This window comes from Ostrinia nubilalis, chromosome 25 (assembly GCF_963855985.1).
Source record: "Ostrinia nubilalis chromosome 25, ilOstNubi1.1, whole genome shotgun sequence".
Lineage (NCBI taxonomy): Eukaryota > Metazoa > Arthropoda > Insecta > Lepidoptera > Crambidae > Ostrinia > Ostrinia nubilalis.
The window spans coordinates 4,488,991-4,505,808 of NC_087112.1; the positions used below are offsets into that span (position 1 = coordinate 4,488,991).

General features: G+C 36.5%; 2 protein-coding genes across 2 annotated transcripts in view; one reads left to right on the forward strand and one right to left on the reverse strand.

Moving 5' to 3' along the window:
* LOC135084082 (dihydropyrimidinase) overlaps positions 1-16,039 on the reverse strand; it is a 62,287-nt gene extending 46,248 nt beyond the window's left edge. Inside the window, exon 1 of the mRNA XM_063978824.1 lies at positions 15,846-16,039. Within this exon, the coding sequence (XP_063834894.1) occupies positions 15,846-15,887 (42 nt within the window). The 5' untranslated portion in view covers positions 15,888-16,039. The remainder of the gene's footprint in view (positions 1-15,845) is intronic.
* A 343-nt stretch (positions 16,040-16,382) lies between these two features.
* LOC135084271 (endothelin-converting enzyme homolog) overlaps positions 16,383-16,818 on the forward strand; it is a 55,626-nt gene continuing 55,190 nt past the window's right edge. Inside the window, exon 1 of the mRNA XM_063979057.1 lies at positions 16,383-16,593. Coding sequence (XP_063835127.1) covers positions 16,561-16,593 — 33 coding nt within the window. The 5' untranslated portion in view covers positions 16,383-16,560. The remainder of the gene's footprint in view (positions 16,594-16,818) is intronic.

The window sequence follows — 16,818 nt, forward strand, 5'->3', positions numbered from 1 at the left end:
AGCATTCTATCTCGTCTATGGGGACATTCCTCCCTTGATTTATGGGATGGGGGTAAACAGTCGCCAGTCAGGCAGACTATCCCCCAATCAATAGATTTGTCTGGCTGCACTCTTTGAAACTTTCAATTACATAGAACATTTATCTGAATATAAAAGTAAGTAATAGTATATCAAGAGGATTTTGGCTGAAACCATAGACTACCTTACTTTTAACTAAAGTTCTTGTGTTCCCAATCTACACCACTAAATTTTTATCACCGAAAAATTTTTAACAGGTTATGTAGAAACGTGTGAAATATTTAAAGCAAAAGAAAAAGAAATGTTTTTCATAAAGTTAATTTTTTTATTAAATTTTCTTTAGTCCGTATTTTACGCGTCACAGCTTTGTCACTCCACTGCTCGCTAGAGTAGTCGTACGCGCTCGCACGTTGCATTGATCTGTCTGTCTCGCACACGCCTCGACCACCCTTCCAGTGTTATTATTACATACTTAGCTAACTTAGACCATTTTGAATTCTAATAAGTGTTACATTATCGTACGTAAATAGTGCTAGCGACGCGTGTGTCCATAAATTACCAATTTTAGGAGGAAATTTTGAGTCACTTTATTTAACTTCTTTTTTTGCACAAATGGGATCAGTATCAATAACTCATTACCCAGAATTTTTTTTTTCGGTGATCAAAATTTAGTGGTGTATAGAACCTTATTGAACAAAATCCAGTTTTGCGGGATCTAGAAATGCAGGACACTGCAAACGGGATGTTCGTGTGAACGTTAATATTAAAACACGTAGTAGTTACTAAACAGGATCCTGCGTCTACGTGGAAACAAGCCATAAGATGCCAAAAAGTATTGATTAATCCAATTTTATTTAGACTAGTTGCTGGTCACTCAAAAGCGGTTCAAACAAACACTGGAAGTGGTTTGCTGACGTATCCCATCGTATCACTATCGGGCCACTTCACATGACAGTGTGATATTAGCCCATCACACAATGGAGATGGTTACAGAATGCCCATCATTTCTACAATAAACCTCAAAAGAGAAAGGAAGCAGGATATACGTTTACGCGCCATCCAATGCATCCGATGTTCTCTACTTTTGAATCAGTCTGTAAAAAGGTGAGATTTGCCAAGTGTTATTTTTTGTCTAATATGTACGTTCACTCCGAACGAAGTATTCTATTGTGATAAACCCAATCCCAATGTCCGAGTAAACGTTGATACAAATTACACTTCATGGTTAAATTAATTAAGTTGGCTAATACCAGTTGTCTATGGTGTCGGTCATTTTGATTAGAATTCAAAAATGGAACAACACTTCCATACCTACCTAACCTACTGTATGTTTCTCTACTGTAACCTCGACATGGTGTCTGGCCAGTCCATCACGCGTAAACCTAACAATCAATTTTAATCCTTATCTAGCTGAAGATAAAGAGAGTAATGGTGCATCTAAGTGACCCCCACGCAAAACTGAATAGGCGACGACGTCTAAATAGGTTGGATGACTAAGATGATGGAAACTGTATGAAAGTGGATGGAAATAGCTGTGATCCTAGTTAAATAACCTAATATAATTATTATAGCAATAAATTGGGCATATTATTGCTGAAACATGTTCAGAAATAGTCGAAGTACTTGTATGTTCGAAGTGAACAACTGTTTTACAGCGAACATGGTAATGCAATTAACAGTCCTTGCTATTCTTTTAAATAATTGGGGTTAAAATAGAAGGGTACCTTCTATTAATGGAAGAAGATAATAAAATTGTCTCTCCCTAATATTTTTTAACCTCAGTTATAAGGCAAAGAACCAACAGTTCATCATATTGCACAACTTTTACTCATACTTGACCAGTTTCTGATCCTTCTGGTTCCTCCCTTAAACGTGGAACTTCTAATTTTGCAAGAAATAATTTCGTAATTTTCGTCAAAAACTTCCAAAGCGGATTGTGTTGTTGTGATACAAAATCGCAAGTCAATACCTACTTTATTGTTAACGTTTCAATAAGGTCAATTAATGTTGAATTTGCAATTTAAAGAAGCCCATTTAATTAGAAAGTTTTAAGTAGAACTTCTTGAATTTACTACACCATTTTGACTACATACCACCATAATAAAGGAGGGTATCATCTAGTTAAAGTAGCTAGAATATTCGGCACATGAACTTATAGGTATCTTACCTGACCACTACTGCTACAATTTTAATTATATTCTGTGGTTTTACCCATAATAATTTCTACCTTTTAAATGGGAAATGTATTCCTACGCATTTAATAGTGGAGCCAGTGTGAAAATAAAATAACTACCGACCATGCATCGTGAAAATACCCATAAAATTTCTCGCAGTTATAAACTTTAAGCAACCGACTCGTTAGTTAGACTGACTAAGCGGCTGGTAAAAATTTAACCGCGTTTTAACCAAGGTCTAAGTTTAACGTTTGCATAAATCATGTTTACGACCCTTTGTGCGAGGGGAAGACAGTCCCCCATGTCCGTCAAAGCGAGAATAGATTGCCACATTCTATGGGGAACTATGGGCACAGTGAAGAGACGAGTTTAGTAGCTTGAATTTGATACAGCATTGGGGGAGGCCTATGTTCAGCAGTCGTCAGGACGTCTTATGGCTGAAATGATGAAAATTGTACTGTCGTCGTGTGTTACGGTGTCGAATAGAACAAGTCACACACAATCACTGTACAAGTTGATTTCAGCAATTATTATATTATGACTTATTGGCAATTAATAGGAATCGCTGTAGTATTGGATCTTGAGTAAAGGATATTCAAATAAAATTCTTTACATTAGTACAAGTAAGTAGTTTTAAGGGCAATGCACGTCCCAAAACCATTTTTGCCTAGAACCATTTGGAGAGAACATGAAGTAGAAAAAGAAATCCCGTCACTATAAAGAGGAGCATCAGTAGGTTTCATACAAAGAAGTTTTAGTGTACTTTTAATTTATTAATCAGCATCTGGGTGGTATATCTTGTATTTCTACAAGGTATTTTACTTTTTCAATAGATTTACTGTAAATGCATCATCTACACTGTGGTCAGATTTATCGAGACGGTGCTCAACAACTGCAACTAAGTAAGTCAAAATGCGGCGAACCACGTTCAAAGCTTTAAGTAAAAAGTTTTTCAACGTTTAGTTCTTAAGCGATTATTCTATAGTGACTTTTGACTTCTTTTACTTTACTTAGGCTACTAGCTTGATTTTGTCTTTGGCGTAGATATTTCACAAGTGAAGCATGGTCTTCTTTGGTGAACATTTTCGTCTTCAGTGAGTTTGATAAAGGTTTTATGTCCGAATCAAGGAACGACACTCAGTGGTTTAATTCTATACTCAACACTAGATAAGACTGAGACTAAAATCACCAAAGTTAGACTACAATCTATACTTGAGTTTGAATCGAGTTCGTTCGTTCGTTTCAGCCGAAAGACGTCCACTGCTGGACAAAGGCCTCCCCCAAGGATTTCCACAAAGACCGGTCCTGCGCCGCTCGCATCCTGGTGCCTCCCGCGACCTTCACCAGATCGTCGGTCCACCTAGTGGGAGGCCTGCCTACGCTACGTCTTCCGGCTCGTGATTCTTGAATCGAGTAATGAGACCCAATTCAGTGCACCCTAGGTGGTTCTCTCATGAACCATGAGGAGTTTTTTAATCTGTGTCTAAGGGTTTGGCACATTGTTCGACCTACTTGTTATTCACATTAGCACTTAACATTCAAGTACCCACATGTTTAGAAACGGTAGGGCTGTTAGTACCGTCGACAGCACATCTGACTTCACTTTTTTGTGGGAAAATGACACTTATTTCAACTGTATAAGATGCTACAAAGTTTATCTTGATGTGCTATCGTATAAGGGCTTTATCGATTATTATGATGATTACTTAACGGGAACGGTAGAAGTACTGAACAGTAAGAAAATTATAACATAAGTACCTACTGTATTTATTTTCTTTAAATCTCTTCAATGATACAACATTAAATCCAGGACAGAAGACACATCCTTGAAGCACACAATTTCTGAATTAAAAACCACCTAATTTTTAATCAAAATGAAATTCAAATCTCGATGCAAATATTGAAGCCTGTCCCCGGTTTCAGAATTTTTGCTGAAGCGTGCTCATTTTGAGTACGCTCAAGCTAAAAATGACAATTCAGAAAACGGGGGTGTTTCGGGTCTTTAAAACTTGAGAGATCCATTTCAACTCAAACTTGACTCAATTCAGTATCCTCATAAAGGAGTGTCAAATGCCAACAAAGGTAATTCTCTAGTAGGTCAGTTAATCTCTCTTATTGAATCCAGCCTACAGATTTATTTATAGAAACAATTGGGGTCAAATGTGCACTGCGTGTAATGGATTATTACGGCGTTAATATTTACGCAAAATGACCCCATTTTTCAATGAGACAGCCTGTATTTTCACACGAGATTGAAATGGTTATTGTACTCGAATAATTAGTAAAAAATATACTTTTACTACTATTAAAACATTCGCTATCTGAATTTAATTAAGGCCGGGTAGCAGAGAAAATGGCGAAAATGAGGTTTTCATTTTTCATTTTTGAGGTACTAAACAGTAAAATTAAAGGCTAAGATTTTTTTTGGGCATAGTTGAGGATATTTTCTAGGGCTATTAACGGATGGAAACACGATTTGATGAAGTTGACTCGATAGAATAAATTCCCAAAGTTACCTCTATTCGTTTTCTATTTATTGTTTTATTTTTAAAATAAGCGATTTGAGATTCTAAATCTTTTACTAAACTGAAGTTCAGAAATAACTTGAGGGCTTTTAACGGATGAAATTTTTATATTGCGTCTTATTTAGTTACTATGTTAAAAAATGTGGAAAAAATCGTCCATGACGGCTTGGACAATCTCAATCAGTCGCGCGGTGGCGCTTACGGAGGACGGACGCGTGTCAGTTTTTTGGCCGTGACAGTTCGCGATTTGTCAATATTTTTGACAATGATGACTTTGATGAGTCACAGTATAATAATATCAGTGTTACTGGAGAAAGCTTAAATTTTTGATAATTAAGAATTATCAATTTTGTCTACCTATTGAAATTTAAATCGTTCGCATCCTTTTAATGGAAGACTCTACTCATGATACATAGTACATTCCTCAAATATGAGACAAAACCAATGAGTTAAAATTACATTTTAATAGTACCTACATACAATCGTCTTACACTCTTTAGAAGAGCACACTGACACAAATAATTAAAAAAAATACTGTCTAAGGTCTGTAGCTAAAGGTCTAAGCTGTAAGATAGAAGAATCTTCTAGCCAAAAATATGGCAGATGCAGCAGATGTCAACGGATTTAAAACTGGAGTTCATATGACTCCTTGTAGACTTGAGTCTCTAGAGCGTCCCTTCCTCCACCATGCGTAAAAGTTTTCCAAAAATACTGTCTAAGGTCTGTAATAAAAGTCTGAGCTGCAAGATAGAAGAATCTTTTAGCCAAAAACATGACAGATGCAGCATATATCAACGGATTTAAGACTGGACTGGCACCACCTTGCAATGTCATCCTCTCATTGTTATCTGTAATGTAAATTATTATTAAAATGTATTTAAAAAATAAAATGTTCGTTTTATTAATTTCAATAATCTGACCTCTCAACTCAACTACACTACACAAACACCTTTATTCGCAACTGTACCACAGAATAATAATAAGTACTTCGTACAGAAGATTTTCTTCGCGAAGGTATTTAAAAAAATGTATGCTCAATGTCGTTAACAATATGGTGTAATTTAGCTTGTCTCAAGAGTCGAGCACCATTTTGTTGACAAACGTCAGTGATCGGTACTGCGCCGAAGACATAGGGCTGACTTCGGTAAAATGATGTGTGACGTGAGGTGCCAAACTGCGAAAAATGGCGGAGGAAATACATGAATAAGCATGAATTATATTTTGTGTTTCTAATATTATTCAGGCAGTTAAAAAATACTGCAGAGTTTTAATTGCACCACCGTTTTTACATTATGGTTTATTGTCTTTACAATGCAAATGGGTGAAGAATACGTGCGTGCGTCAATACTCGCTCGTGATTGTCCAGTCGATTTGGTATCTCAGGAGGGGTAGTCGCGCGTGTTTTGTTTTCGATGCAAACTCGCGGAGATGAACAGGCCTGACTGTACTGACGAAACCTCGATATTATACCGTTCATTTAAGATGGCAAGCCTTATGTATGGAATGGTCGCTTTTTTGTAACCTTTATAATTTGGTCGGCTTATAGAAGAATTCCTGATATTTTTTTGCAGTTCGATAACTTTCTTATAAGTCGTAATATAAATCTGAAATTAACAGGATAGCTTATTCAAGGAACATTTTAATTTTTCCATTGTATGCCATGTTCCCTTGTTATAAGGGAATCGCGTATTCGGCCACGAAAGTAAGACTGTTAAAATAAATTAGATTTCTTGAAATCTCTCTTTTGCGCAAAGCCACATCATTTATATTTACTGTGGTTATGAAGGTGTACCAGGGGTACATGCTACACCTTTTTATTCGATTGTAAGAGTACTGGTTTACTCACAAATCCGTTTTATCTCATTTTCGAAATCTTTTAATTACACTGGTATTTATCATTCAAATCAATGACTAATGTTTGAACTAATTTGGACATATTAAGGTCTATCATTGGTATTTTTTTCAAACTTCTGCGTTGAGCCATTTACATCACAAAACATTACTCCAGCAAAATTCTAAATAACTTGAGAACCGGAACACGAACAAATTTTGCTATTCGTGGACAAATTACTACGCAACAAGAGCTATCTATCCATGTATTTGGTTCCGGGATAGAACGACTTTCAAAAAAAAATTTTGCCAGGGTAATGTTTGAAACGTTACCCCAGCAAAATCTGTTTTTCCTAATAACTTTAAAACTATAATTTGAACGAATTTTGCTATTAGTGGACAAATTTCTGCTCACGATGGACTAATGATCTGCTATACTCTCGACTCTCTAAAGCACAACATTTATACAAATTTTGCAACATTTGAAAACCGTGTGTGATGCTTATTGCTCATAGTGATTTTCGATACAGAGCCCCGTACATACGTTATACATAAATTATGGAAAGAAAACACCCAGACAAATACAAACAAACATGTATGCAATTTTAGTATGATATTTTTATTTATTAATAAACAAAAAGACTGAACAAAATTGATGCGTGTACTGATTAATGTAATTAACCTCATGCAAAGTTTCGTGAATTGCAACAACTATAATTTATTATCCAAGCTCTAAATAATCGCTACTACGAGTAACTGATCATAAAATGTTTTTCCAATCGCTCAAGCTCCCGAGGATCTACCGATAGGTCGGGTGACGTAATCTTGAAATTCTTTTAGCCGGCGCGGAACTTCCGGAAGGTCGGGTGACGCCACGCCTCTTTGAACAGTGTTAACTTTGGCAGTTATATTCTATATTTATTCGATTCTAAAATATATTCCCAAAAATTTTGAAAGTTGTTTTAATTTGTATCACTTGGATATGATTTGTATTAGAAAGTGCTGTGAGTGTGACGCTTGAACGGAAGGAAGTCAACCTAACCTAACCAACTGCGTATTTCTAAACTGCGTATTTCTATACTGTGTAGCCGCGAGAGCTCTTTGGCGCGCTGTCTTCGGCGAAGTATTGCGCGCGCAGATTTTGACAGCGCGAAATACCTACTTTAGCAGAAATACCAAGCCTTAAGTAAGTATAGTATGGCTTATCTACAATTTTATGACCCGTTCGTATAGGTCGTTATTGAACAAACAAAATTTTTTGCTAGAACGATAATATTATTGTTTTAGTTAGAGAAAAAGGCACACCTAGAAGAGTGAAAACATAATAATTTGTGAGTTGAATAATAAATAAGTTAGCAGTAAAATAAAATGTTACAAAACGGATATTAAATTAATAACTTTTAACAGGTGTCGATTAAGTTAAAATTTATTGTTTTCCTATTTTACACATGAGTTGTTTTAGAGTTCCTTAGCCAAATGACAAATATAACCTCCTCCTTTTTTGAAGTCGGTTAAAAAACGGAACCCTTAACTTCCATTGAAAATTGGTTTGAACGAGATCTAGTGAGCAGCTTTTTTTAATTCTTTTTTTAAATTTTAAAGTACTACTCCTTGTTTGTACAGAACCCTCGGTGCGCGAGTCCGACTCGCACTTGGACGGTTTTTTTTGTTCCAGTGAAGATATGTTTTAAAATAACAAATATAATGTACCTACCTAAATGAAGTGTATTGTATCGAAAAAGTTGTATTTTTTTACAGATTTTCGAAGTAACGAACAAATCCTTCGAAATGACTAATAGGTTATAGACAGTCTAGTAACTAGCAGGAAACATAAACCGTTATAGTTTAACTGTGCCGTGTTCCTAGTCGCTTCTCGAAAGCTATCAACAGGCGGAAAATGTATCGCAACATTGTTGATTGACGGTTAACTGGAAGTTAGAAGTCACATTTTAATATAACTTAGGCCCGTATTCAAAACGACCACAAAAACTAGGTTTAATCTCAAACATACACAAGCCTTTGTATAATAAAATTTCATTATTATGGCGCAAGTACACTATGCGGAAAATTGCCCGAGACGTAGTAGTGTGAACACCATCTCGGTTACTTTCTCCTTCTGCCACCAGTGTGTCGCCCATACTTTGTGCGATCTAGCGCTTCGTCTCGGTCTATTTTCCGCAGTGTACTTGCGCCATTAAGACCAAAAGTCATTAAGCCTAGGCGCAGACCATCGATTTTTCGTCGGCCGACAGTTTAGTCGGGCAGTTGATCAGAATGGGCATGTATGGAAGTGCGCAATTCTTCATAAAATTTAAAATCGGGCACAACTATCGGCCAACTAAAAATCGGTGGTCTGCGCCTAGTCTTAAAGTATTTTCTGCACATGCTTTTAAACGTCCCATTATTTTAACCCTACCCCTGCTTTGGGACAATAAATAAGCCAGTGCTCAGAAAAAGCAGCGCAAGAAAATTACTGACTGAAGTTGCGTGTTACAGAATGAAGCTGTATTATTTACACTTGATTATAGATGAGGCATATTTATTATTTAGCGCAATACCAATCACATAAAATAATAAGTGCCTATATGACCGAGATTGAGTAGAGTTTTGAGAGTGGTTTTGCAATCCGACCCTAAATCTATTCTTAAGTATGAATACATTTTAGTTTCGTAATACGGGCCTTAGTTACGGTAAAACCGGAGTTTAAATGCTGGGCTGAGTAGATCTAATCTAAGAACAAACGAGCAGTTAAATATATTTTAACTAGCGTAAACATCACAAAAGAAAATTGCGTTCAGAACTGAATGTGCTTAAAATTTCATGCTTGTCTTGCAAAAGTCTTGTTAAATCACGGATATTATTACTTACTCAATGTCCACTAATAGGTAACGATACAAAAGTAATTTAATATTCAGTTATTTTTATTGTAAAATAATGGTTAATATTAGACCTTTTGGTTAGCAGTAGTCTTTACAAAAAAATCAAACTAAAACTCATAGTAAGTTGGTAGAAGTTTTTACTCTAACACTAACATTCATTAGTGTTTATTATTCTGATCATTTGCTATGTAATTTATGTTCGCCTTTGTTTTATTACAACAGGTGAACAGGAAATTCGTAAGCCTTAACCCTTACATAACGGTTTTTGGATTCTTCTTTTTAGTAATAATTACTAGTATAATGTCATCATAAGAAACACGAATAATTATTTTAGTGCGAGGTTCAATGGAAAAATCTAATAGGCTAGTTTCCTAAAAAAAAAACTTAGTCCGTCAATATTATTGAAAAATATTGAACACGTATATTTTAACTTTTGTCAATCAATGAGGAGTTAAAGTTCCGCGTGACGTCACAAAGTGCTACACTTTTAAAAGCACGCCTTGACGTCACGGGCCTCTTCTTTTGAACTTTTAATTTAGCTTTATCTCTTTCAATTTTGATTAGTTTGAAAAAGTGAAAAATACGTGTCGAGTATTTTTTGATAAGTTAACCGACGGACTAAGGCCTCAGCCTTGAACTTAGCGGGCAGCGGGGCGGGAGCGGCGGCGGCGCGGCAGCGGCAGGATCTTATGCGTGAAATCAAATAGACCGGTTCTCGAAAACAGCGGCGCGGCAGCGGCGCCGGAGCGGGCAACGAGCGGGCAGCGGCGAGGGAGCGGGTAACGAGCGGGCAGCGCACTGCTTCTTTTGCCCACAATAAATCGAGCGTTAGGAATAAATTTGAATCGAAATAAAATTGTCGCCGTTGTTCAGACATTTTGTTTGCGAATAAAAACAAATATCTCGACAACACAACCCCGAAAACAACACTTCGCCGCTAAAGCGCCGCGCGCGCGTGCTGCCCGCTGGTTTCGAGAACGGGTCTGCGTTGCCCGCCCCGCTCCCGCGCCGCCGCCGCCGCCGCCCCGCTGCCCGCTAAGTTCGAGGCTGAGGCCTAATAAAATTCAAACTCTTGCTTTTTACCCAGGAAAAATCCTTATTGTTTTTCCAATCATTGCGATCGAAAGGCGGTATTTTAGGTACATTATTTACATTCATAGTCATATTCTTGTACTACAACTATGTGTTACTCAATTTCAAAGCAGATGTGCGCACAAAAGACAATTAACGATCCTCTAATCAAATTAACCTTGAATTAAAATAGTTTTTTCAGGTTCTTACGTAATAACTGGTCTGAATGTTGAACCCAAACACAGTTAACAGATGTCCATAGTCCATACAAGGATCTACAGGGTGTTAGGTAAATGGGTATATGAGCCGAAACCAGCCCATGTTAACATACTCATATAAATACTATAGTGGTGTCAGAAAGTGGATATCGTAATATTTAATAAATAATATTTTCCCATACAAAACTAAATAAATAATTATTATTTTAATTTTTGGACAGCCCTACGATCGCGCAACTCCCTCCTAGGTCAAACGTGGTCAAACGGTATTTCATTCACAAATTTTGACGCGAGTCGGCACCGCCCACTTTTATTATTACTTTTGAACCAATTCTTCACTTACCTCTTTTTATTGACTCTGCAAGCAATCCAAGATATTCAGGGGGTAACACTTCACTCTAATTCACAAAACGAATCGCAACACATTATCACATCCATCCACTCACTTATTTACCTTCCCACGCTTTCAAGTGACCGGGTAGGTACTTGTAGTGAAATCCTATTTTCAAGAACGGGATCTCCGGGTCTCCCTTCGCGGTGGTGTCGATTCACCCACCCGCGAAAACATTATGACACAAGGTATCGTGGAACGGAAGGTCTCCCGGACATAAATCGTTCATCACACTAAAGAAAACACAAAGTCCTATTGCACCAACACCACTCAACACCATAATGTCATTGTATTACTTAGCTATTTGAATATCTAATTATCCAGAACGTCGAACAACAAAACATCGCAACAAACTGATCAAATAATAATGTAAACAAATAAACATGGCCGCATGGCGCATGCGCGGTGCAACTAGTGCGAGGTCATTATTTTTTCCATAAATTCGGTAATCGATATTGATATTACAAAAAATCGATTAAAATATCAAATTGTTTGAAACCCATCTGACTAATCAATAGGAATGTCTTAAAATCAATTATCGAATAATTGATAGATCCTACCTATCTGAAATCGCTCATACTATCGATTGGTCTAAATCAGATAGAAGATAAAATATTGAAAAAAAAAACTAACAACACAGTTTTATTTGGTAAATTAAAAAAACCGTAATCTGCCATGCTTTTGGAAATGTTTTAGCTAAATTTAATTTGCGATAAACGCTGTTATTTTTCTTAGAGAATAATTAATATGATAATATTTTATTAACGATAGTATGAGTGATTGGGTGGCCCTTCGATAGGCTATTGATAGACAATCAGCAAGATTACTGACCAACTGGATTGTAATTACGGCACTGTAATTACGACACTTTGACCCCAGAGACGACTCGACCTTCATTAGTCAATCATGAAATGAAAACTTAACCCCAACCACAATCATGTCGTCTCCATTAATGATTGGAAATTAATTAATGGCACCTGAATTTATTATTTGTAGAAAAAAAAATCCTTCAACGATTTATTATTGAACAAGAGAAAAATCTTAATCGATTTTTTGCCTTCAATGTCACTTCCCTACTCCTGCGCCGCGATGATCTTCCAACTCTTTCTTGCAAGTGAAAGCCGCCGTGCGATACGTCTTGCGTCTCACTCTCGCTACACGTGCCGTCCCATTGTTCGAGAACAATAGGACCTTTCGTTGTCCTTCAAAGATTAAACAGTGCGTTGGACACTTTCTTTAATGCCTAAGGTTTTTTTTCAATAATCGTGATTTACGATGATAAAATTTAGATGATTACCTACAATGTCTCATTTTCCTTAATCAGTTATCAAGTTTAATGATGATTATTCAATTAATTTTAATAAGTAAGTTACAGGCAATGAAGTAAAATTAATTCTTGACCACTTTGTTTACTTTTACTTATCCAAATCGAATCAAATAAGGTAAGGGAGTATTTGACTTATGCTAAATCTTTTTAGATGGACTGATTTTCCTGGGGAACTGCTTAAGGTTTTTGCCTCTCAGAGAAAAATTTTTAGGCAGAAAATAATAATGAATTCTGTTATTTGTTTTATCTACGCAAGTTTGTCGTACTATTAATTTTCAGGGGTTTCACGACGCAATCTGGCGACAAAAACTGAATCAGCTGATTACTCAATAATGGTACCTTTCCCAGACTTTCTGACACCACTATAGTATTTATATGAGTATGTTAACATGGGCTGGTCTCTGCTCATATACCCATTTACCTAACACCCGTATACCGAAGATGTAAATATGTATTGTATAAGAGTGAAGAAAACCGCATCTGGTGCCCAATCCCTTGACTCTGATAATTCAAACAAGATTTGGAAAAATTTCAGACAAAACAGAAGCTAATTAATTAATTAAAATAATAACGGTAAGACCTGTAATTTCAATGCTTTGAAACCGACTGAAAGTAGGGTGCATACACCCAAATTTGACATTATGTGTAACCACGCACGACTCACATACTCGTAACGTAGGTACCTACTCGTAAAACAGTAAAGGGATCAACAAAGTTACTTAACCTGTTAACTAAATAGTTTGTTAAATTAAAAAACAACATAAACGCTGTCATTCTGTTGGCAAGTGGCTGAATTGCTGCGATGACCTTGCCGATATAAAGCCGTGTATGAATGCGAAAATCTCGTGGGAAACTGGATGGAGCGGCGAAGGAAATTTGATGGACATTCATGTAAGTAAAATTAGGTTATTTTTTCGGTAGCTCGTCTTTGATATGGTTTTCAACCGCATTTCTTGACCTCGTACCTATAAAATATGATAGATCTTGGGACATGTGATTTCATTTGAATTTTATTTGGGACTTGATCAAGCTGATTCACACGTATATTATTTAACTTTCTTCAAATCCATTTGACATTGCTGGAATGGAATTCCATTCCCATCCGATTTATATTTAATTTTCTACGCAATGATTGTCTATTCCACTAATAAAGCAAGTAGATTATACAATTTTGCTTATCTACTTTAAATAATCGGGGAAAAAAGGGGTGGAAAGGTTATGTCAAAAGCCGCAAGTTCACGGGCGCCGGTTACACATGGGGATTCCCCATCCATATTTCCACAAAATAACATAATATTAGAAGGGGAATTTTCTATTTCAAAATTAAATCCATAAGAGTATCCAACGGTGGATTATCATAAGAAGCGATATAAAAATGGAGGTTAGGAGTTAGGAAAATTTGGCTTTGCACGTGTCTATATCCTAGACTTAAATAACACTATTTAATCCAATTACACTTAGGATAGGACACAAAACTAGTAAACCAGGGTAAAAATCAAAGGCAGAGTGCAATAAGTTTACATGAAAGCAGTCTTTAAGGTTATGCGGCAAATTCAAGGTTAGCTCACCATGGCGGTCGGCGATCCAGGAACAAGTACTGTTAGGAGTATATCCTGGAACCTGGACGCCATTGCGCATGCCTGGTTCGGGATAGGGAGTTGCCAGTCGTAATGGCGGCACTCTAGAAGCCTACAGATTGGATGTAGTAAAAAATAACGTAGATAAATGGAACCGAACCGTAGAGAACCGAGTGTATTGTAACATTGTTAGTTTGAGGCTGAAAAGCATTGTCGGATTAATCAATTCAAATTAAGGTCTATTGTTTTGCCATTTTCAGGATCAAAACATGTAGCTAATGGTGTTTTAAGTAGGTAATCGTCGCACTTATTTAGAAAATCGACAAGTCTGCTTTTAATAGCAAGTAGGTACCCATTATGTATTCTGTCTTCTGTTATAGTCAATTAAATGTTGACCATCTAGCTAGGTACACTTCTACAAAAAAAAAGCTATTGGATAGGTAGCCTAAGTGTCGGTAGGTAGGTCGATGTAATTTAGAATGAAACCTTCCAAGAATGGAGGTTTACAAAATTACATTACTTGGATATAACCTTTAGGACCTCGTAAGTAGGACAGATGGCCCGACGGGAAATAGCTGGGAGGGACACAAGGGACTGTCTAGTACTTGTAAGTAGGTATATTGTATCCTCGACATATAAAGGTCGTTGACCCGGGTCTCGGGCGTAGAAGGGATGATTTGGACGAAATTTCTTATTTTCAGTCTTATCTCATAGTGGTGATGTAGCAATTTACATCGTCTGCTTATTTTCAGCAGTTTCTTCTTAATCTTGTGCTAAGAAAACAACAAACTCACGCAAATAATCTTTTAATGTAATTTTACTTAACGAAACTAAAAACCATACCATGACGGTATAAAACGGTAAGTTATCTAAGAATGAATTGCGTTAGTCTTATTTATTTGTGTTATTTCCGTACTTTAGTTAGATTAATTAAAATGTAAATTAAATAGGTAGGTAAAGTAGGTTAGTTAGATACCTACCTACGTCTGCACTTTTAAATACTCAACAGACGGAAATTAACATTATTTTCTTACTTTCTAATACATTAATATACTTATTTCTTTAAATTGGACGAAACCAGCGCAATAACCCTACCTAATGCTACAACAAACAAAATAATATTTTTGTTACAATATTTCATGGTTTTCAACACTACGTAGGTAGGTACCTACTACACCGACATCTTTTCTATTTTGCAACAAAATAAATGAGTACAGTCGACTTCTAGCAACTAGGTGTTAAAGTTGCCACTTGCCACAGTGTGTAGGAAATACCTACCTACCATAGAGATCCATTCCAAATCTTATTACATAAAAACATAATCCTCCTTCTGGCGCAGTCGGGTAAAAATATGATTACACGACCTACCTACCTAAGTCTACCTATCTAGATTTTTGTAGTTTCTATAATGACTGAAAACAACAAAATAGAAGCAATTGTATTATAAATTTAACTTTTTTAGTTGCTATCAACAAACGATAATGCCGTCGTATAAAAATTAGGTAAAGTAGGTATAATAAACTGTAATGAAACAATCAACATCATAATCAGTAAGAAGCATTACCGGCTCGCATGAGTGAGACCCGGTTTATTCTATTTTGTGAATACGAACTCGTTTCTGTTTCGCAAATGCCCGGCAACCTATATTTTCGCTACAAGTAGGTCAACCATCCATCCAGGTATCTGCTGGCTAACTGATTTACTAATAAAATTGGCAATCCTTCCTCAAGAAGTAGTAAAAAAAACAAACGGTGCACAATGGAAAGGGAAAGACCGTTGACAATAACAAATTTAATAAAAAACGCTTAATTTAATGCGTAACAGGTGTTACTTACCTGCAAATGGATGGGGACCTTCTTCACCGGTGCGTTAGCCATTATCACAAGAACTCACAGTTCACACAACACAAGGTTTATTTTTGAAATTCGAGTAGGCGTTATCACGGTTTGTATTTTTAATTCGTTTGGCCCGCGCTACAAGCTTTGCTATCGACGAAATGCCTACTGATTATTCCATTGAGTTTACTACGCTCCCCTCCAATGCGCATGCGTACAAACTTGCCCTTCGCCTTGGATGCTCTTTAGCAAAACAGTCGCTAGCTGTTCATGTAGTTCCATTATGTTTTGATAGATAGCGCTAGCAGTCAGAAAACTATTCGTTTCATTAAATTGAAAATTGAGTTTTTCTGTTTGTTAATATCACAGATATTTCTAAATAATAACAATTTTATTGTATTTGATGTGTATAAAAAATAAATCCAATAAAATTAATTAAAAAGTACTTTCAGCGTTCAGATAGTTCTTGAGAGTGACGATAGATGGCGTGAAGTGCATACGTTTGGGCTCGATCATTACATTCGGCAGATGATCGCCGCACAGAGCCGCGCGGCCCAACCAAAACATTCAATCGAAACATGCGTTGGGCGCTGCTGAGCTTTGGCGCCGGATTCCTTCGCGTATTATAATATCAATAAAATACATTTTGTAAAGTTCTGGTTAATTTTTCACAGACACAAATGTGAAGTGAAGTGAAGTGCCAGTGTTTACCCTTATGCCCACTTTACATTTAAAACCAGGAATCACGGTAAGTCCAACCAACAATGAAATTGCCGTATATTTATACCTTCCTCCCAGTATAAATAGAAAGATATTCCCGCTAAGATTATCGTTTATTTTTCTTGTAGCTCTAAACGTGCTTTAACTATCGTAGGTTAGTCATTCAATTCATTTTGATCCCACTATTTTGATACAGAAATTTTTCTTCGGCCCAATTTAGCTGTGCTGGTGCCATCGTAATCAAGAATACCTA